The 21,807-nt window shown below is 38.2% G+C and overlaps 1 protein-coding gene across 1 annotated transcript in view; it reads left to right on the top strand.

The window, feature by feature from the left end:
* Window positions 1-9,451: 9,451 nt before the first annotated feature.
* SCUBE1 (signal peptide, CUB domain, EGF-like 1) overlaps window positions 9,452-21,807 on the top strand; it is a gene marked incomplete at its 5' end in the record, with an annotated part of 100,565 nt that continues 88,209 nt past the window's right edge. Inside the window, 3 exons of the mRNA XM_009696873.1 lie at window positions 9,452-9,577; window positions 18,142-18,258; window positions 21,133-21,222. Coding sequence (XP_009695175.1) covers window positions 9,452-9,577; window positions 18,142-18,258; window positions 21,133-21,222 — 333 coding nt within the window. The remainder of the gene's footprint in view (window positions 9,578-18,141; window positions 18,259-21,132; window positions 21,223-21,807) is intronic.

The raw sequence follows: 21,807 nt of genomic DNA, 5'->3' as shown, positions 1-21,807 counted from the left end.
ATATACTATATACATTTTTATATCATATAGTATCATATCATTTTGCTAATTAGTCCTGCAATCTATTTTCTGTTTATGTAAAAAAGAAAATAGGGAAAAGTCTATTGCATGTATGAAACTTTTTCCAACTCTCAACACTTAGAAATATCTTTACGTATTACGTTCATGGTTATAAAAAAATCTTACTAGAATAGCAAAATTAGTATCGGATTTCTTCAGACAACATTGTCTGATTTGGGGTGTATTATGCCTTAGAAATGTTGTGCCATAAGTCAAGGCCGCAGGAGACACTTACTTCCCCGAAAAAGAATTTGAGAGTTGTGAGAATATTCCCAGTGCAAAGTAGGCATTGTTGAGGTCATTCTTCTACTTGGAGTTTGAAAGGAAACTCTCACACACATCCAGGGCCCTTCATCATCGGTTGGTTCCATGAGGAATGAGGCCGTCTTAGTTAAACCTTAGTAGAAACCCAAAAGAAGAATCTGTTTTGTCGTGCTGCTTTGCAAGGTTTCTTAAATGACGGAGTTGGAAAGTAAACCTGGTAAATATCTCTTCTTGCTTTCAAAGGTGCTGATCAAGCACATATTCATTTTATGTTTAATTACGTGATGTTGAAGAAGTTATTAAATTTTCTTGGAAAGTGTTTGGGATGTGAAGGAGTTCCTGAAAAGCAAAGTGTTGAAATATTTACTGTTATTCTGTCTATTTGAATATACTAGATGTGTTTGAAAAAGTCCCCTACAAATATTTATTTTTGAAATATTTTATTAGAAATATTTCTTTCTGGAAACCAAGGCTGTCTCGTGTCAGCTGTGCAGATTTCAGAAGAAGGAAAAATATGCAAGATTTTTTTTAATCCCATCATCGCATCTCTTGCCATATCTTTACACAAATGATACTATAATGATTTAAATTCTGGTGAGACCCGGTTCAAAACCTTCTCATGAAACACTAACAAAAAGCTGTATTTTCAATTAAACTATTTATTTATATTTGTGGAAATTGTCTGCTTTCTGAGATTATTTTAAGTCTCTTTATTGGAGGACTAAAAACTTTGCAACATCTTTGTGAGAAGTTTCACTTGGTAGAGGTGGAGAATGTTTGTTTAAATACTGAGTTCTCCTGTGGCCAGGGAGGGAAAAAACATTTTCTTATCATTAGTCTTGCCATTTTCTTGTCTGGTCTAATGCTCTACAATTTTCCCATGTTATAAACAGGTAATTTTTATCCGTAGAGAGAACCTTTTAGAAGAGAGTGAGCCAGATTTTCGTAACTCTAGTATGCTATGAGGCCCAAAGATCAAGTATTTTCAAAAATAACGTGGGACTTTCTCATTTTTGCAACAACTTGGGACTTCTTTGTAGTTACTGAGGTCCTGCCCATCTGAGGGTATTTGAGCGTGCCTTGATGACGTCATTTGCTAGCTCTGCTGTAACACCACATCTCTGGGGTCGAGGATATCAGAACTACTCAAGGTTTATTAGCTCCCACCAAGGCACCAAGAAATATGACAGCAGTGGTGAGGACTCAAATGGGGAAAGCTCATTTCTCAGCTATGCCTCCTGCATGGCCTTGTCTGCCTTCAGGGTCACCTCCGTCTGCCAGGGGACTTTGAGTGGCAGTGACTCCCCAAAAAACAACCTTTTCTTTTGCTTTGCTTTACTATTTAAGGAATTGCAGTTTAAAGATGAAGCAAAATTAAAAGCAGATTGTAGCAGCGTTGGCTGTGTTTTGTTTTGCTTTCCTTTCTTGTCCTTATCTTTCTCTTCCCCTGCCATTTATTTCCCTTTGTGTGAAATCAGTGGTAATGTCAGGTGCCAAGTAGATACTGACGGCCTTGATTCTGCTAGAGCAGCAGCAACACACGTTCCCTGGGCGATCTTGCTGAATTTTCGTTGAGATAAACCATATCTATGTGTGAGAAGGTAACAGAGACTATTGGAAGGGGTTTCAGTGAGCACCAGCTTCTCTTGATAGCTCTGCAATGTGAAGAACAGACTGAGATTGCCAAACTTCTTTTGTGTGATCCACCAAAAAACCATCACACAATCTCAAGTTGGTCACAGCCAACCTGGGCTGGATTTCAGCAAGTCCTTCTTATTCTCTGTTCTTGATCCCACAGGAATTGCTGACATTTTCTGGAAATTTTTGAATCTATTTCTTTTATGGTTTTTCTGCTAAATTAAACTCGGTCCTTTCACTCCCATCATTCACTTAATCTTTCTATCCTCGTTTCTGAAACTACAGTACCTTTGCAAAATTGCCAATCTTTGCTTTTACTGCTGACAGAATGAAGTTATATTTCTGACACATGCCTATTTCTAAATCTTAAGACAAAAGCCCTCTTCAGGGCTGGATGACACGTGGTTGTCTGGCTGCCACTCAGAGAAGGAACATCTTGTCAGAGATCAGACTGCAAGCCTGCCTGCTCAAGATGCTGTCCCTAAGCAGGTTTTGTATCCAAACTGAAAACACATGTAATTGCTAAACAAACTTGAATTTGTTTATTTTGTAATATACCAGCAGCTGTTTTCTTGTATGATGTCCAGGATTTCTCCAGCCAACATACTTAATAGTGTAGAATTCTGTTTCCTTGGATCAGTTTGCCTGCTTTATTTGTTTTCTTTTCTTTTCAGCCTCTGTTGGGTGAGTTGTAGTCACTGAAACAACTGTATTTTCCTAAAGCTTTAGGCTGAACCAAGCAACTTACTTCAGAAACAAAGATGGAAAGAACATCTTGTGTTCATTCAGTTAACAATATGAAAAATGTTAGACCATAGCATAGATTATTACATTTCCAGCATATCCACTGCGAGGTTTCTCACTTAGCTCTAGTGGTCTATTCCTAGATGGATGCTTTGTACCAGTGATGTTGTGGTCGGCTGAGGAAGGGTAGTTGCCTCAATCAAGTAGTTTCATCTTCTGTTTTCTTGCTGAAGAGAGCAAATCTTGGTGGGGTGTTTTTATCCCCATGTAAGGACATCTTCTGTTTTGAGGTGAGAGCATCTTAGGCTCTCACTGGGGAGCCCAGCTCAACCACATATTCTTCACGTCCCAGAATCAGGCATTTACGAGTGAGCCAGAAATGTTCAGAAGATCTGATGCAACTGTGCAGCATAAAGGTCAGATCCAGGCTGTTGGAAAACAATCCTTCGGCTTCAGTGGAGCTAGGATCTGACTGTATGTATTTGTTGACTATAATTGGGTTGTTCAGCCAAATGTTGATTTTCATCACTCTTGTGAAGCGCACAAGATGCTGGAGTTAGAAGGCCAAAGCAGGGACACTCACAGGTGTAGATGGGGAGCTGCTTTCCACAAGCCAGCTGAAAAGTTAACAGTATGCTTTTTTTAGATAGTCAACCATCTAGCTGCATTTATATGACCAAAATTTACATGCATAATGTAACATTTGGCTTAAAACAGCCATCTTGAACTTTCGCTAACATCATATTCCTGTCTCCATCAGAAACTTGGTGTGTTTTATTTGGCTTCCATTCCTAGCAGAGTAAAACAAAAACTCTAGGAGAGGAGTTGTCTGTCAGTCTTCTAAATTGCTTGGTCATTGACAGTGTGTTTTATTGTAGTGCTGTAGTTTCTCACATGAATTTTTCAAAAGAAAACAAACAAACAAAAAAATCCCACTATGTTAATAGTTTAGTAAACTATTATGAGAATGCTTGTTTCCTCTTGTATTCTTTCTTCTCTCTGCTGCTGAAGATATATTCCCCTTTTTCTAGCACTAGGCATAGAGAGAATGACCGTAAGTGACAATCAGGTGATCTAAAGACATTATATTTCATGCTACATTCTGTTTCTTACTTTATAGTTATTATAATTGCAATATATTTGGTATTATTGTATTTTGCTATGATATATAATACATAATGATACAGTTGAACTGTATCAACCAATCCTGATACAGTTGAACTCTACCATTCCTTAAATTGGGAGTTCTCTAAAAGAGAAAAATCCTGAAAGTCCTGAATATTACCGGTAGCAGTTTCGTAGCACCACATGGATCCCCTACCCAAGCAGAAGTAGTTGTCTGCTATAACTAAGACTGATGGAGAGAAACTAACCACAAAAATTGCTTGTTGTTTGTGTTGTAAAGATTTATGCTTTACTTTACATACAGGGTATGTTCATAAAAAGTGCGTAAAACAGTTCATAAATAATTAAACACTGTGGCTTATCTGAGTCCAGCAATTCAATGACTTGCATGTAACTTGTATTTAATGTCTTTTAATTCTTCTGGAAGTTACTGAAACAGAATCATACAAATTATGTGTGATGCATGAATTTCAGAAATCATTTCTACAACTTTTAAAATTATTTTTATAGGATTCATTTTTTTGTTAAATAAAGGTGCAACTGTAATAAGAGATTTCACTGTGTACCTGGTGCTAAAATTAACCTAGCAACAAAAAAGAGAATCCAATTATGTATTTTTGAGGGTTGGGTATGTGATGCACATGCTACTGTGCATGTCTATGTATATATATGGGTTAAGTTCAAGATTTCTTATGTTTTCTTACCACATTCAACTACATATAGTCTGACAATATTCAAAAAGTTATTGCTGTATTGTATCTTTGGTGCAATTTAGAGTAGTCTTTTTCTGATCGTGTTTGGAAACAGCATGTTTGTTTGGAAGTTATAAAAAATAGCAGCAATATATATACAGAGTGAGTAAAATTATGACAACATAGAGGATAATGTAAGCATATATATGATGAACCACAGAGTAAAATAATTGCTAGCAGTCTTAATTAAGATGAGAACAGGCAGTGTTAATGAAAAATGAAGGCTGATCAGTGCCTTAGTTGTCACAGTCAGCGTGATTTAAGCACTTTCAAAGCCATTGAGCTGAAAACATTTTTAGAGCATAATACAATGGAGAGGTCATTGTATCAGACTGAACATTTTGCAGAACAGCACTATTAAGAGATCTGTGATAACTAGATGGCAGACTGAATTAATGTAGTAGGCTCACACCCAAATCTCTCCTAGGCCAGGAACAAAAATGAATGTGGATTGTGGGTCACATAACAATGTCTGCCACTCTCCCATGAACAATCTTTTGTAACTGAAAGTCAGAAAAAATCTAGGAATGCAATGGGAGAGAGTTTCTCAAGTCATATCTAAAACGCTGAGAGAGGATTTAGTTTAATTAGATTAGTGTTTTCCTTTCTTAAGTGGCATTTCTCTTCCTGTTTATAATATATGTTCCATTGGATTCTGTTTTGCTGTCTTTTTGTAAGGTGAATTTGCTGAGAATGTGTCTGTGTTTGAAAAGTTTATTTTACTGTCTGCCAACTCTGCTAAAGAGAACATGCACCCGTTTTTGTGCTAGGCTTTAGAGACTACCTTGAGTAGCAGCATATGGAATTAAGGTACTGCTTTTATTAACAGTTAACATGAAAAACCTAGAACCTTTCAACGCTGGACATTTTAGTGTCATAACGATAAAGACAGGACCTTTTTAGTGTACAGACTTCTCTTTTATCAACATTTAGTCTTTCCCTTGATTTGGGAGCTATGGTTTTTCACTTGACCCATAGTGACATCAGTTCTAGAAGCTGGGGGACACAGATCACTGCACAAGTCAAGAGAAGCAGCTAGGAACAACTCCTTGTGTTCAAAACGAGAGTGATGCAGATGCGCACATGGCAGGAGAGAGAGGGGGGCCACAACGCTGTCTAGTAAAAGATGTAATTCTGCAAATACTTTCTGATTAAGGCTTGGCTGGAAGATCCATTGCCTGATATTTTGCCCGAGCCATACAACATACTGAAGTAAAACTGCTGTGGGCATAATTCTGTACTGTCTTGGGAAAGGCCTAGAATAATTCCATAGGTGTTTCCCCTCTCTTCCCTGGTTCTGCATTACATTGGTCAGCTCTAGGAAGGAGCAACACATGCAGCTCAGGGCACTCCTCTTGGTCCTGGGGCCCCTCTGCTGAGTTGGGGCTTATGATGATTAAGAAAAAAACTTCAAACGCACTTAAATGAGCAGGAGAATCCCACCCAATTTTTCCATGATTGTGTTTTTTACTTGAATGACTAGTTTTCCACCCATTTCTACAAATCAAGCTGTTTGGCCTTGATTGTGCCAGTTACTCCCAGAGGGAGCACAGCATTTTGCTGGAGCTGTGCGCTGCCCAGCCCTGGGGAGAGGAGCGTGCTGGCTGCCTGCACGTGGCAGTGCCGCCGGGCCTGGAAGCACGCTGCCCACCTCCCTTAACTAAAATAAGGCAAAACTTTGTTTCTCAGAAGGTGATAGTGAGGGGAGATGATAACTCAGCCATGTTACTGCTTCTGTGATGGCAGAGTGGCATGCAGTCAGCAGAGCAGTTATCTTACTGCCAGCAGTGCGCTCCGTCCAGTTCCAGTATAGGAAAATACGAGTGAGGTGTTCTGTGTATTTCTAGTTTGTTTTAGAGTTTGGGCCACATCCCGCTGAAGAGAATACTGAACAAAGTCATTTCAGGAGTATTTTTCTCTCCCATTTATATGCCTTTGTATAGCAACTAAACTAGCATTAGGAAGGTACTTAGCAAGTGTTTGTATTTTTTAGTGTTGATTTATATGCTGTATCTTAAAAGGTTCAGTATTGTCTGAAGAGTCAGCTTGCAAAAAAAGTAGATCTTATGTGTCAACAATGCTTCATAAATCATTTGTGTATGTAGACTGATCCAGAAGACATCTGGCCAAATACCGCGTTTACTGAAAAATGAAAATTTAATTTTGAATGATTAAAACTATTTGTGAATTAACAGAAATTTGGTTTAATTAAATTTTTAAACAAACCAAAATATTTATTTACTGCATTTTTGTTTACCTAATTTATTCAGGCCTAAACAGAATTTTGTTTAGAATTTTTTTTGTGATTTAATTCTTAGGGATTTTGAAAAATACTAAAATATAAATCACAGGTTCATTGTGGATCAAAAATATGGGTCTTTCATTTCACCAGAAAAACTTACATTTTCTGAAATTGTAGTTTTCAGGCTTAGGAGATTTTTGTGGTGTTCTTCTCCAGCTAAACATGGAACTGAAATAGTTTTTCTACAGCTCCAACTACCTGATGAATACAGTAACTGAAATGAATAATACAATAACTGAAATATTGTGGTCTTACACACAGATACCAACATAAAATTCTGCTTTGTCTTTCACTTTTGTTTGAAAATATAATAATTCTGATCTTTGATTTCCTCCAATATTTTTAGCAGTGCACAATTTCTGTCTTCCCAAGTGATTTTAACAATGGCAGATATTCAGTATCTGTAAGTAAACACTGAAAATCACTTGCTTCGTTACACTTCTGGGCCATTAAATATCTTCTTTCATCTATCTAATTCCTCTCTTCTCATTGCCTCAGCAGTGAGACTCAATCAGCCATGTGTTGTCTTTCCCAGATCCTTTTCTGAACATAGCGTAGTGCGCAGGACTGCAGTTCGTCAAACACATTGTGTCTGAAATCCTTTGTTGGGAGAAGTGGAGAAAAAGAGATTATAAAATGCCTCAAAACCTTCAATAAGGCCGTTCCCAGGTTTCTTATATCTGTTCAGCCAAACAAAACATTCATATCTCACTTCAGTGTATAAAATGGTACAGCATAATATATAGTATGATATGTTCCCATAGCATCTGTTGTCCAGGCTGCAGTTTACAGAGAACTTACTTTGTGCTTTGGCAAGTTTTTAGACTCATCAAGGCTAACACAGAGGGCAATTTAGAAGAGAGAAATATATTTGTGTCTATCATGTTGGTTTTCATAGGCGGTGAGATTTAAGATCCTCATTTTTTTGTAGGAGAGATGAAGAAAACTGCCCACTGGGACTGGTGACGTGTTTTTCATTGCTCTGCTAATACAAACCTTTCTGAGGAGAAGTTGAGCAATGAGAATCCCTTCTGAAGCCATTAACTTCTGTCAATCCGAGGGAATCTCTGACTGACTTTCCATAGTATTTCCTCCTCAGAATTTTGTACACAAAGTTTCTTAGTAGCTGTCTTATAGGCTAATTTGTGTTCAATTAAAAACTGTTTTATATGCAGAGAAACTTTTACTCAAATTCATCATAAAGCCTTGACACTTGGTTTCAAGTATTTGATAGTGCAAGACCAGCCTCAGCCTAAAGGCAGCGTGTGTCGATGCCAGCGGTGACAGGTATCTTCATGTAGTTTCTGTAAGAATAAAAAGGGAGGGCAGCGATCATTTTCACCTTTGGAAGCAGAAAGGTTGCATCAGCCTTGAAAAAATGTTTATTTACAGTATGTTGTTACTGTAGGTTTAAGTTGACCGTTTTACGCTGGGCTTGTTTTGAGAAGTTAACCTAGAGTAGATAAGAGTAGCCATGCTACTAAGTGGCATATGAGCTGCTGGGTCCGCGCTGATGTTGCACACACCAGTGTTTTGGGGAATAAATGATATTTTCACCATAGTACGCAGAGTTACGCTGTGAATTCTCTGTCAGTGTACTCTGAGAGAATTTGTCTCTCCTTTCCAGGTCAGATATCCAAGGGGTAGTCTGGGAAGGCTTTGTAATGCAAATCTAGCTGCCTTCGTTCACGCAAGGAATGCTAGATGCTGACCCATAAGGACTGAGTTCAAGATTTCTGTGAATATGTCAGATTTAAATTAACTCGGTAAAGAAAGCCTCTAAGAGCATAAGGCGCATTCAGTATCTAAATCACTTACATGGTTTAGAAAGCTCAAGTTGGCCCTATGGTGATTAAGAGAAAGCTGGTAGATACTGCTCCTTGGCATAAACATTAACAGGAATCCACGCGTGGCACTTGGATGTTTGTTGAACAGCTGGTCTATTTTGTTTAAATAGTCAAAAAGAAAAGTGGTAGTAGGTTTGTTGGAAATGGGCTGCACTTATGGTGGATGACACAGATAATTGAGATGTATAACAAAGAGTGAAAAAACAGATCCAAGCAAAAATGCTCAGATATAATCTTTGGTAGATTTTGTGTGCTAGAAAATATAAAGCACATTAACAGACAATTAAAAATGCACCGGATGGTAGCAACCCTTACATTTATACAAGGAAAAAATAACAGTGAGCTCAGTTATTCAATTGCGATAAACACCTGTGGGACAGACAACTTCCTGGAGTATCCTTTAAATCCATTGTATTTTCATGAAAGATTAGGATATGGATATGGAATAGGGAAATCACAAGTCCTGGGTTTCTACATTCGGCAGAGGCACTCTGTATTCCACAGCAGTACTCGTATTTGCCCCAGGGGAGGTTTGTCCTTTATTACGCTGTTTTGTTGATTCTATACCTCTTATCAACTGTCTTCTTTTGCCTTGTGGAACACAGCCCAGATACAAAATAAAAATTATAATTGAAACTACTGGAGAACTGGATGTGAATAATTATTTTGAATTTTATTTCAGTACTAATATTTTCCATTTTTCTTTCTTTTTTTTACAGAGGGTATGAACTGTATGAACAAAGATCATGGTTGTGCACACATCTGCCGGGAGACGCCCAAAGGTGGGGTTGCCTGTGAATGTAGGCCTGGCTTTGAACTTGCCAAAAACCAGAAGGACTGCAAATGTAGGTAGATGAAGATTAAATTTCGAATGTCCCAAAATGTCTTATTTTTTAATTGTTATTTTTCAGAAGCCAAAGGTGATTTGTAATTTTAGTAATGTGTTTTTTGCTGTAGAAGGTATACTTGGGAATGGATAAGAGGGATTGAAGAGCAGAATGTTGGCAGTGACTCTGTTAGCAAAATGGTAACAACTTTTCTACCTTCCTATCAATGCAGAAAAGTGGGGAATCAGATTAATCCAGGCTTTCCTAGTAAAGCAAAACAAATAAAGCATAGAGAATTCTGGCTTGCAATATTTTGAAGGTCCACAATGATAGATACATTGATAAATCTACTAATGGATTTAATGATAAATCCACTAAAGCTATCAAATTAAGAGTGTGAATTCCTCTTTTTTAAAGGATAGAAATGTTTGCCCTAGTCCTAATTCCACTGCACACAGTCTACTTTTCTTGTTATTACTTGGAAAACATGCAGCTGTATCATACGTACTGTTCTTCAAAGAAAAACCCAGAGTGATGTATTCTTGACGCTGAGATGCTGAAGATACAGATATTCATTAGCCCACAGAATTGCAAACTGTTCTGTACAGGTTAAAATAATTGACCTTCTGTAACTCAGCATCATCATCTGAAAGTTTCCGAATTGCATGGGAGCCTTTCTAATGGGTTCAGTGAGTGTTAGATCTGACTCCAACAGCTTGCTTTCCTACTTGATAGCTTTGTGAGAGATAAAAGAAAGGAAGTGCAACAAAACGACATGAAACATATTTTGTGCTTTGCATAGGGCCAGTATTTTTGTGATAGCCTTTTTTCTAGTTCAGCGTTTTTCTTCCTGAGGTCTCCACTGTGTAAACACATTTAGATGATATTAGTTCCCAAGTACAAAGTCAAAAGAATCACCATTGAATATCATCAAGAAATGCTACAGGATATTGTACAGCCTGGTTGCTCCTCGATAGTAAGAGGCTACTCAGGGCCAAAGGCAAAAGCACAGAGAAAAATTGCCTTTATGGTAATTTTCATTCTTAATGTTCATTAGAAGTGAACATTGCATGCTGTTAATTGCAGTGCAATGTCAGCTACATTGCTAAAGTGGGAGAGGATGTTTATTTATGTTGTTTATTGTTTGTTTCCACAAATTTGTACATTCCTTAGGAATTACATTATCCTTTTTCATACTGAGATGGTGACAGGAGGATTAGAGACTTTTCTGGAACAATATTTCTAAATGCCTCACGGTTTAATAGAGTGAAAAACCTGAATTTATTCTGTGCCCTGTGGTATTCAAATTGTAGTTCGAAGTATAATGAAGTTTTGCTGACAGACCTCTAAGTAGGGATGCTGAGTTTTTCAAGGCTGCAGACATTGCTGCAGAGTACACTGACCCCTAAACCCACAGCACATTCTGCAAATATGTTCCAGAGTCTTATTTAAAATAACTGTACTTCTAGCCCTTCCAAACGCAAAGTATAAAGCTGTAGCCAGATAGCCTGTGACAATATGATTGTGAGATTGCAGCAGGCTATTTATAGAGGTCTAGTTCTGAAACCAAATCTTGACTTTTTAAAAAAATTTTTCACAGCGAACCATTTCAGTGGAATTGGCTTAAATCTTGAGCTGCAGCTTTGCAAGTACAGCTATGCTGAAAAGCTGAAAAACAGACACTTGCCCCTTGTCAGCCTGGACGGGGTCTGTAGCCCTGTATACCAGGGACTGGTAGTCTGATATACCCCTAGTATATCCCTGTATCCCTCACAATTATTCTGATTTATCATGGTCCCTCCAGGAGACTGTGACTTTCAGGGTTTGTCAGAGCTTGCTTCTCTAGTTTTTTATGTCAACAAATGGCAGAGAACCAGTAGCTCACCAGGTGAATTTTTATCAGCCAGTTTGCAATTGAATCAGAATACTAGGAGAGGTTTTCAGACACACTGGCCAGAGGCCACTAGTAATGAGACACATGTTCTTCAAAGGAAAAAAAAAGATGTTAAAATAAGTTAGAAAGCACAAAAAATCGGAAGGAGCTCCCTGCTTTTTATGCATGCATTACAAGATTGTCATTGCATCCTAGTTACATGATCACATATCACCTGATCATATCATCACATGCTAATAAGGCAGTCACTATTGGTGTCTTGCTTCATTCGCTGTACACAATGGTCAGTGCTAATTAAACAGGCTTTTGTTCAATAGCTTCCTCTCCATAATTCAGTGTCATGCCTTTCCTGCTGCATAGTGTTTAAACCCTATTGTGAACATAAAATTTTTAATTTCCTCATGGATTTTCCCATGATACTCATTACTGTAATGTCGAAGCACTTTGCAGGCATTGGTAATGTATTTTCAGAACATTCTTGTCAAGTTAAAAAGTACTGGTTTGCCTATCTTACAAATGGGAAATGAATATAAAGATGTTAATGTCAAAATCATTTAGTAGTGATAGGTGATTAACAAGAAACACCCAGAACCCAGCTCAGCATTTAGAGCACTTCAGTATGATCAAAGCCAAGCTCCCAATGGCTCCAGATGTAGTTGCAAAGGCCGTGGAGAGAGGAATATAGTATTAGGAACCTGTAATAGATCTGTTTCAAGGGGCATGCCAAGCCCTAAGTAGGAATTCCATGGCAGGGGCAGAAATAGAGCAGGGTTTTTAGGGCTCTGTTAACTGTCTGAATGAGACCATCCTTTCTTGACAGTCCCTTTCTGATTTACTACTCATTCTTCAGCAAATGAGGCAAGATTCCTCAGCTGTTTCCACAGACCTGACTTTCCCTAGCTCCACTGTGCACTGAGTAAGACCGGAGTATTTTCTGCATTTGTCATTAAGGATGATTATCGTGATATAGTAAGTCTGTGTACCAGAAGTCTGGTATTTTGTAGCTTTTGAGTGCTTAATATTGCAGCCTTAATAGTTTCTCAATGTAAATTTTAAACATTCAATTTCTTGTCAAAAAAAAAAATAGTCTTGCCCACCACGCTAGGAAAACACAGAAGCATTGAGGCTGGAAGGGACCTCAAGAGGTCATCTAGAAATACACCGAGCAGAATCATACAGATCCATACATAATTCCTCACAAGAGTTGCATCCTTTAGATCCAAAGGAGCAGTAAACTACCACCTTCTGTCTACACAAGCCTTAGAAGAAGAGTATGCTTTGTCAGTGATTTTCATAGATACTTGCTGGCAGCAGAAAGAAGAGGCTTAGGAATAGTGAATGTGGTTCCAGATTACAGCAGAAAACATGGGAAATTACCTCTTCTGTCTCTATCTGTATCCATGATATATTTTAAGATCCTGCTCCTGAGCATGATTGCTTTAGAAATTTTTGATAAACTGAAGATTTTTTCCCCAGACATGAACAAACCAAGATATTTTTTGTTAATCTCATTAATAGCTGGATCAATTTAGCTGGAACTTGAAAAAGTAAGAGGAAACCTAAAGCAGATACACATACCTGCAAGTTGCAACCTAAAAGAGTTATAAACAAATGAACACTGAATCTTTTAATGAAAAATGCTGGATAACCTTAACTACAGCTACTTCTATGTGCCTCCTTCAATACTAATGATTTAAGTGAGCAGGAGGGTTAGGGCTAAGTAATTCTAAAAATCCTGTCTAGTATGTTTATGATAAAATACCATCCCACCTCTGCCAAGTGGCAGCTTTTCAGCTCCTGCTGACAATGTTCTCATGCAACTATTTGTTATCAGTACAAAGATCTCCAGAATGTTAAAAATGTAAGGCCACACTAGAATAAATAATGCAAGCAATGTTGCGTGCACAGCTTTATCACATAGAGATGCCCATATATTTATATAAATTAGATATTTAATGGCCAATTTACTTGAAAAACAGTGCAATTTTTAATTTATCTGGAATTACAATGTGTTGGTTTGAACTGTTGCAGAAAGCCATGCTACAAAAGCGAAAGATCTGGCATGTTGCAAATTCTGTGGCATCTGAGCCATAGTATATATTTCAGCCCACATGCGGACAAGACCAGGACATTGTTGTCTTAAGGGATTTTTTGAGTTAGTGGGTACTAAATGCTAGATTTAATAATTGGCCATGTGTTTTCAAATACTCCTTGTTGTCATGGGCATGTTGGATGGAAGAAACCAGAAAAAGGATTACCTGAAAGTTCAGAGAAGCACTGAAAACAGTATTTAGGCTGTAGAGTGAGGCTGAATTCTGATATTTTCTGTCTTCTGGGGATTTTAGCATGGAACATCAATAGCATTATTTAGTGGAATATGTACATTAGAATCCCTTTTGTTCTTTAAGATGTCATTCCTCTTCCAGACAGTTGTTCCTTGTCTTTCATCATCAAAATGTCATTTCCAGACTAGTCCATATATTTCTATGGATGGAAGCACTGGCCCACATGCAAAGCTGTGTCTCAGGAGTGTTTAGCTCAGTCCAGCCAAACTGAATAGGTACTGCTGCTTACAGCATAGGCAGGTGGACAGTTAGGGAGATTATGCCATGCTGCCAACTTGCAGGCCCTGAAAGGTCGCCGGACCGTTCAAGAACCTGAGCATTATAGTCAGCGAAAAGAATTACTTTTGTTTGAAGACACTTTGAAGCAGTGTCAGGGCTTCAGCTCAGGATGCCCCGTAGCTCTTCATTCACAGTAGAAGCACTGTTGGGAGAACAGACTGGTAACTTGGCCACCAACATTAGACACCTCACATAGACAGTGTGCATCTTTGTAGGGCTTGTGTGCTGTTTCTGCTCATGTTTGTAGCCAACACGAGCAAAGCCGTCTTTGTGAGATGCTGGTTTTAGCCAGTTGTACAGGGCATTTCTCCCACATTAAAGAGCCCAGCATTTTGATTGCACTTAAGGCACACACAAATGCTGAAGCAGCGTCAAAAGCAATGGTGTTATTCTGGTTTTAAATCTGCTATGTGGGGATAAGGATGTCTGAGTTCTAACAGAGATATGTAGGTTCTCCTTTGGTTAAAAAAAAAATACTGTTTTCCCCCTCTTTTTTTTTTTGTAACATGATTTATAATATTTGAAGGTGGTCTGTGTCTGTCAGAATTTACCATTTTGCCTCTTTTTGTTTGCCTCTTTAATGTCACAGACTCTGAATGAGCACACAGTCTTTTGCATAGCTGTAGAGTCCAAATTCATCAGAAATAATTTTTAAAAGAACAGTTTTGAGATTTCTCATTAATTTTGCTTTAATGCTTTCTGACAAAAATGGAGTAGATCTGGATGTCCCTTTGCTTTTAAATAATTTTGGTTTTCTTCCTCTAAGCAAGCGAAGCCTCTCACTGTGTCACTGCCACAGAATTAAGGCTGGAAGAAGACTGAAGTGACATATTTTACAGCTGGATTTTGTACCAATTTCACCTGCAGAGCTGTCAAGCTCCAGAATTTTGGCTCAAGTTGCTTTAAATAAATAAATAAATAAATTGTAGTCTAGAGAGACATTCAACTCCTTCAAAAATGTGATCTACCAGTATTTGTAAGAGGAGAAGGAACTGACCTACATCTGTGTTCATTGACTGGTTAGAACAGGAACCAGTAACTTTAGTATACAGGGAAACTATAAAAGAAATGCGTGATTCTGCAGGATTTACTATAAACCCCAACAGTCCAGTGTGATTTTTCATGGACAACTATAGTAAGGAAAAGTCCCTCATATTACATGTATTGGGGCAACTGTGTTAAGGTATTTTCGTATCTGCCAGTAAAAGCTTTCAGCAAGGAATGCCAAAAATAACCACTGCAGTCAAGTTGTTTAAAATATATACTTTATTTCTGATTGCACTTTAAAATCCTCAATAAAAATACTGTTGGCTAGAAATATATTTAAACGTAAAAAACACCTTTAAGTTAATTTGTGATGGCACTGCAGTCCAACAGGGATAGAAACACTGAATGAGCCTTCACGTAGTCCAAGAGGCATACAGGAGGATAAGTAGACGGGAATTACTTTATCCTGGATGAGCTCTGCCAGTGCATGCCCAGTACTGTGGATATTGCAAGCAGCTGCCTTCTGTACCACTTAGTGCCCCTGCTTGGTCACATCCCAGACACAGCTGGCCAGAAGAGAGCTCGTGTTGGCAGTCGGGCTGCAGCCAGCCGATCAGACAACCTCTGTCTGTTCCTCTAGCCCTCAGCTAAGCTGCACACCAGTATTTCATCTGCCTCCAGATTAACCAAGAAGTTACTGTTGCACACATAATGTGGCATAGAGAGAGCGCTGCCAGAAAAAGATTAACCCCTAAAAATTGTACATCAAAGAAGGGGCAAAAAGAAGAGAGGTGAATAAAGGCAGGCATAATGTTGAGCAAGGACGTGATTTTTCAGCATGACTGCATTGAAAAGGTGGGAGGTTTAAGAATGGATAATTGATGTAAAATTTCAATTTGTTTCTTTTGCATCAAAAATAAAAGCTAAAATGTTATTGCGTATTGAAGGAAATGAAATGTTGTTCCCATTTGATGCAAAGCAGAATGGTTTGCTTTATGTATTTTTTCACAAAAAGAAATTAATAGGTAAGTTATAAAACTGCAGAAGAAGAATAATGACTGAGGGTGGTTGTTGCTTAGGGGGCTTTTTTAGTGTAATTCCTTGGAAGTTTAGGACTCTCATGACTTGGAGTATGTAAGTTCAATTCCCTCCTCTGTTTGGTGGGACTGAACCCACAATTCCCATTTTCCAGCCTAGTGCCCCAAACTGTCAAGCTGCAATAAGGGAATGTAGATCAGGCTGCTCTCCATCTTTCTCATTGGCCTTCTTTCCAATTGGATAGAGCAGCGATATTCCTGGGAAGAGAGGTAGGAATCCAGGCAGGCCCTCTTCTCAGCGTTTGTTCTTACCACGAGGCCATGAGACTATTCCCTCTATCTCTGAACAGCACAAAGATTTTATTCGAAGTGTACAATGTGAAGGACCAAGGATACCTGCACCTGTAGTGGCCTCTGGTCTGTCCTCGCTTGGGAGATGGACAATTCCTGTTGTGATCTTTGCCAGACTTCAGGGACTTCTGGTGTAAACTTGCAGTTCCCTCACTGGCAGGAAGTTTTTATGGGAATTCTGTTGGGGGTGCTGTTCCGTTCTGAGCTAAGTACTTCAGTGATTACCAAGAGTGGCATGACTATGCAGCACTGGGACACCCACACCAGAGGTGGGATATTTCAGTTCTAGGTACTGTGACTGAAAATGCCAGTCTGCTCCATTTTAAGAAGCTAGCGTTAAAGCAGAGTCACTGAGGTCGGTGGGAAATTATATGAGCTTTGCCTTGTTGGATTAGATAGAACCTCAGTTTAGATTTAGATACATGATTTTAAAATCCTGATAACCATCACCTTGGTTTTACTATATATTGCAATTTACTACCCTGGCTCTTTTATAAACTGTCTTACCTAGAAGAAAAATTCTGCTAAGACCAATGTGAGGAAGTTCCTTCTGATTAATAGGAGTCAGTATTTAAATTACTGTAGTCAGTATTTAAATTACTGTAACATTTCAAAACATTTAAGTCCTCTGAAATGATAAGTATGATATAACTGAATAATGGTATATTGGATTTCCCCTGCATGTATATCCCAATAAAGAACTTAACCCAAATTACCTGTATATAAAGACAGTAAATTGAATTCAGAATTCACTCAGATCAGAATAGTGTTATCCAGCATCAAGCTATGCAACAGCAAAGGATTAAATGAAACAGGGGCAAATGAGAGGCATTGTTAATGGCACTAGCCAGTTTAATATTTAAAAACTGGTTTGTCTTAGTAGTCAGAAATTAAATCCATCATGTGACAAAGGAAAATGAATCCGATCTATTAATTCATGTAAACTTCAAAACCCTACCTGTCATGAGAAGTCTTTGCTTTAATGTATGTTTAGTATTTTTTCACCTAAATGCTAAAAGCCATTTTGTACTGTATGCATGGAAGTGCAAGTGACATCTCCAATGCTTCCTTCCTAGTTGAGGCCAGCACACTGCAGGGTCATAACAACTATGTGTTTTTCGTTTCAGAGAAGAAAATAAAAAAAAACGTTTCCTGTTTTATTTTTAAGCATTCTTCTACTCTAGGAGGACCAGTACTCAAAAGACTTATATGGCTCTATTTTTCCTATTTGGTCTCTGCTTCCTCCGCTTAGGAAATGATGAAAGAGAAATGCTGTCTATAGACTTGAAAATACACGTCTGTATTAGTAGACTGCTCATTTCTTCATGCCATATACATCACGGATGTGAAGCATGTAGCTTTTAGGAAGAGATGGTACTGGCTAACCACTCATACTAAAATTATGAATACGGATAGACTGGGGGAAAAGTAGCACATACTTCTTTTTTTCTTTCTCTTTTGTTCTTCACTGCATGGATTGAGAGTAGGGTGTGAGACAGGAATGTGGCTAAGAGAAGGGGGGGCAGAAAGAATAAGAAATGCAAATAACCACAAATACAAATGTTATGTTGCCTTATGTCTTGGTATGTTACTGCTCTTCTGTATTCTGAAAGGCCCTCAAGACTAATTGGTTTCATTGTCATTTTATTTATATATACATATATACACATTCATTTGGGGCTTAACTAGTAACCTGTAACTATGGGAATGGAGGCTGCCAACACACCTGTGATGACACAGATACTGGTCCTGTGTGTGGTTGTCATCAGAAGTATGCCTTACATTCAGATGGCCGAACCTGCATTGGTAAGTACTTCTCTGCAGCACATTTTATTTCATATTCCTCACAGAATATCTATGTGCGCATATGTGTGTGTGTATGTGTGCGCGTGTGTGTTTGTATCTCACAGGCGTTTTGCACCACTGCTGAGAGAAGTGTATAACAGCAGTTCCTGGCTGTGGTCACTAAGGTCATGCTATACAGAGAGAGAAGCATTTGTGCGTGTCCTGTCATAACGTTTGTTAATGCAGTATCCCTTTGTTACTCCTTTGTAACTTTTATTTCTTTTCATAACTAATAATTTTTGAAGTAAAAACGTGTGGCACATTTATGATTATGAATGAAAGTTCAGCTCTTCAGTTCAGTTTCATGAGTCAAGACTTCCTTGCATAAGCAAGGTGAGGAAAATGATCCTCTTTCCTAAGCTGTTATCGGGGAAAATTAATCATCATGATGTGCTTTCTTCCCTGTTGTATGTTTTATGATTCTAAAAGTGACAGCACGTGTAGTGAATAAGCTTTCACTCAGAATGTAGGAAAAAGCCGTTCAAGATATGGAGCATCCTGGGAGATGCTATACAAACATTTATGATTATAAAATATATTATTTGCTTAACACATTTCTTTCCACTCTGCTTTTTTTTTTAAATAAAAAAGGATATTTTTGCAACTGCAAGTTAAAATCTGGAAATTCTTACTCACAGATCAGAACCTAAAATCCATAATGGTTTTCATTAGCATTGTGGTCATGTTGACTTGTTTAATTTCAAATTCTTACAAATTCTTAGTAATTTCCTGAGGTTAAAAAATATAGATACAGATATGGATGTAGATATAGACACATACTTATCATCTTTTCTCTCCTTTATCAATACTGCCAGGCAGAGCACTTGAAATCCATGGAAATCTGTCAGTTATCGTTAGTGATCGCTTGGTCAGATCCATGGCATAGAACTCCGTGGCTGCCCAGAGCCTCAGTCACTTCTGATGGGTTTGTGGTAGGGTGAGGGTTAGGCTGGCAGAGGTAGAGCTGAACAAGGTTCAGCACCAGACTCTGCCTCGCTGTATGCACAAGCTATGTCTCAGCTTATGGGATCTCTCACCTAGTACTTTTGATCAACAAAGAGGGCTCCATCATACAGTCCCTCTGTTTAAATAACCCTCCCTGAAGCCTGAGGCAGTTCCAGATGCAGAGAATTTACAAGAGTGAGGGCCTGAAGAGCAGGTTTTATTGAATGGATAATTGATCTTCTATTTATTAGCATTCACTGATATCCTTGGATTGATGTTTTATTTTGTCCAGTGTGTAAAAATGATTTTAAAAGCTGTGTACACTGCACCTATTTTTTGCTTTTTTTTTCCATTTTTGTAATGTAATACATACAACTCCATGTTACATTCCTTGGTCTTGTGATATAAGTCACATATTACTACCTGTGCTGATTTTCTTCCCTCTAAGTAGTTCCTTCTCTTAGAATACTTTTAAATTTTGTTATTTATTTTTTACATTTTTATTCCTGCTTTCTGGTGATGGTTCCTGATTGCCTGTCTTGTCTGATAACTGACGTTCATTAATTATTTACAGAGCAAAATAAAAAAAAAAACTCAAACAAAAGCCTCTATTGCAGCCTGATCCCATCTAGAACTTGTTAAAAACAAAACAAAACAACTGCTTGTTATCACTCAACCTCGTAGTGTTGCCACAAACAAAACCTGCCAGCCTCCTCCTCCTCCTCACTTCAGTGATTCCAGTGTTTGCTGTCTTCAGTGGTGTATATGTTCCAAGGCATCACTGCAAGAATGCAAACTTCTGCAATGCCAGATAAATACTTGTTGACCCTTTGTCTAACATATTTTGTCTTTGTTTCCTTGACTTATCCTTTTATTTTATTTTTTTTATGTTTGCTGCATGTGAAAGTCCCCACTTGCATTTTGGTTTTTGTTTTCCTAATAAGCATTTCCCTCTCTGTATAAATAATTTTTTTTTTACCCAGCTGCTACTTCTCCATTGTTCTCCTGTATCAGAAATCTTGATTTTTATTTCACTTACTGATCATCTCTTCCCACACTTGTGGCTGTTTCTGTGTATTCCTAATGAAGCATAACCAAACTAAAGTCCTCATTACACTGTATGAAACTCTTACATGTAGGATATCAGAGACTACCTTGTAAAATGACCTTTGCTGACATCATCTTGCTTACTGCATGCTTATAAAATTACTAAACCCTGTTCTTGCAACATCTTTCCTAGCATTGAATGTTTAGCTAGTAGTGTTTCATAGACAAGCAGGCAACCAGCACTGCCCAAATTGTTCTTTTTTTGTGTTTGTTTGGTTTGTTGTTTGTTTATTTTTGTTGTTGTTTTTGTTTAATTTGCATGCTGTTGTTTGGTTTCTCCTCGCAATGTGTCAATGTGTACGAGACTGTGGTGCATCTGTGCCCATCCATCACCGGACTCTTCTAGCTCTCTCTCTCTGCCTCAGTCTTCTGCCTGCCACCTTCAGATCCTGGTGCCGCCATTAGCCTGAATCACCTTACAGTTTGTCTTTGGTAGTTTGTTTAACTGGCATCCCTGAATTTTAATTTTCATCATTAACACCTCTCTGGGGCACTCATGTTAGGTGTCTTGTTCTCCAGTAGGAATCCAGCTTCCCGTATCTGGTTAATTACTTCACAGTTGACCATTCTACCTCCTTCTCCTCTTTCTTCCTCCTTTCCCTAAACTCTCTTTAATTTTTTCCTGGGATCTCAAAGGGAATTAACTCTCTAACGGGGATTTAGTGCTTTCATGCCTTGCTTCTTGGCTTTGGCTGTGCCATGCCAAGAAACTGTCTTAGGCAGTGGAAAATTGGGCTTGTGATTAACCAACTGCTCCATGTTTGTCCCTTACTTGTGTTTTAGAGAAGGATGAGGCTGCAATTGAGAGTTCTGAGTACAATGCCACGTCAGTAGCTGATGTGGACAAGCGGGTGAAACGGCGGCTACTTATGGGTAACACTTTTCTTCCACTTCCTTTGTTGTGCTCTCACTTTTGTCTGTATGTGTGTGGGGGGGAGGTTCTCTTTTGGTCTCATTTGGTCCCTTTGGTTTTGTTTTGTTTTGTTTTTTTTTTAACCTGGCTTCATCTGTGTGGAAAGGTCACCAATTTTGTTAAGTTCTCATCTGTTGTACGACTTCATTTCTTGTTTATAAACTTTTTTTCCTAATGCTGCAGCTTTAATGTTCAATTTCTTCTGCATAGAAAGAAGCTTTTACCATTAACCTTACTTACCTTGTGCAAGCTACTTCTTAAATGTGATTTGTGTGTGTTTGCGTGTATGTGTTGCTGTAGGATTCCTGAAAAATCTCATGTTGCAGACCTGCTTATTGACTTAAAAGTGGATGATGATGATGATGATGATGATGATGATGATGATGATGATGATATAAAGCAATGTTCTATTACATATGTGGTGTTAAATGGACAACTGGTTTTGCCTACTTAAAAATTGCAGTACTTTTGATTGAAATGTAAATATTATGACTGGAAATACATTTATTTCCTTTGTGCAGCTATGTTAGTAACCACTGAAAGAT

Source organism: Cariama cristata, unplaced genomic scaffold (genome assembly GCF_000690535.1).
Source record: "Cariama cristata isolate BGI_N322 unplaced genomic scaffold, ASM69053v1 scaffold8023, whole genome shotgun sequence".
In the NCBI taxonomy this organism is placed as follows: Eukaryota; Metazoa; Chordata; class Aves; order Cariamiformes; family Cariamidae; genus Cariama; species Cariama cristata.
This window is presented reverse-complemented; position numbering and strand designations above follow the sequence as displayed.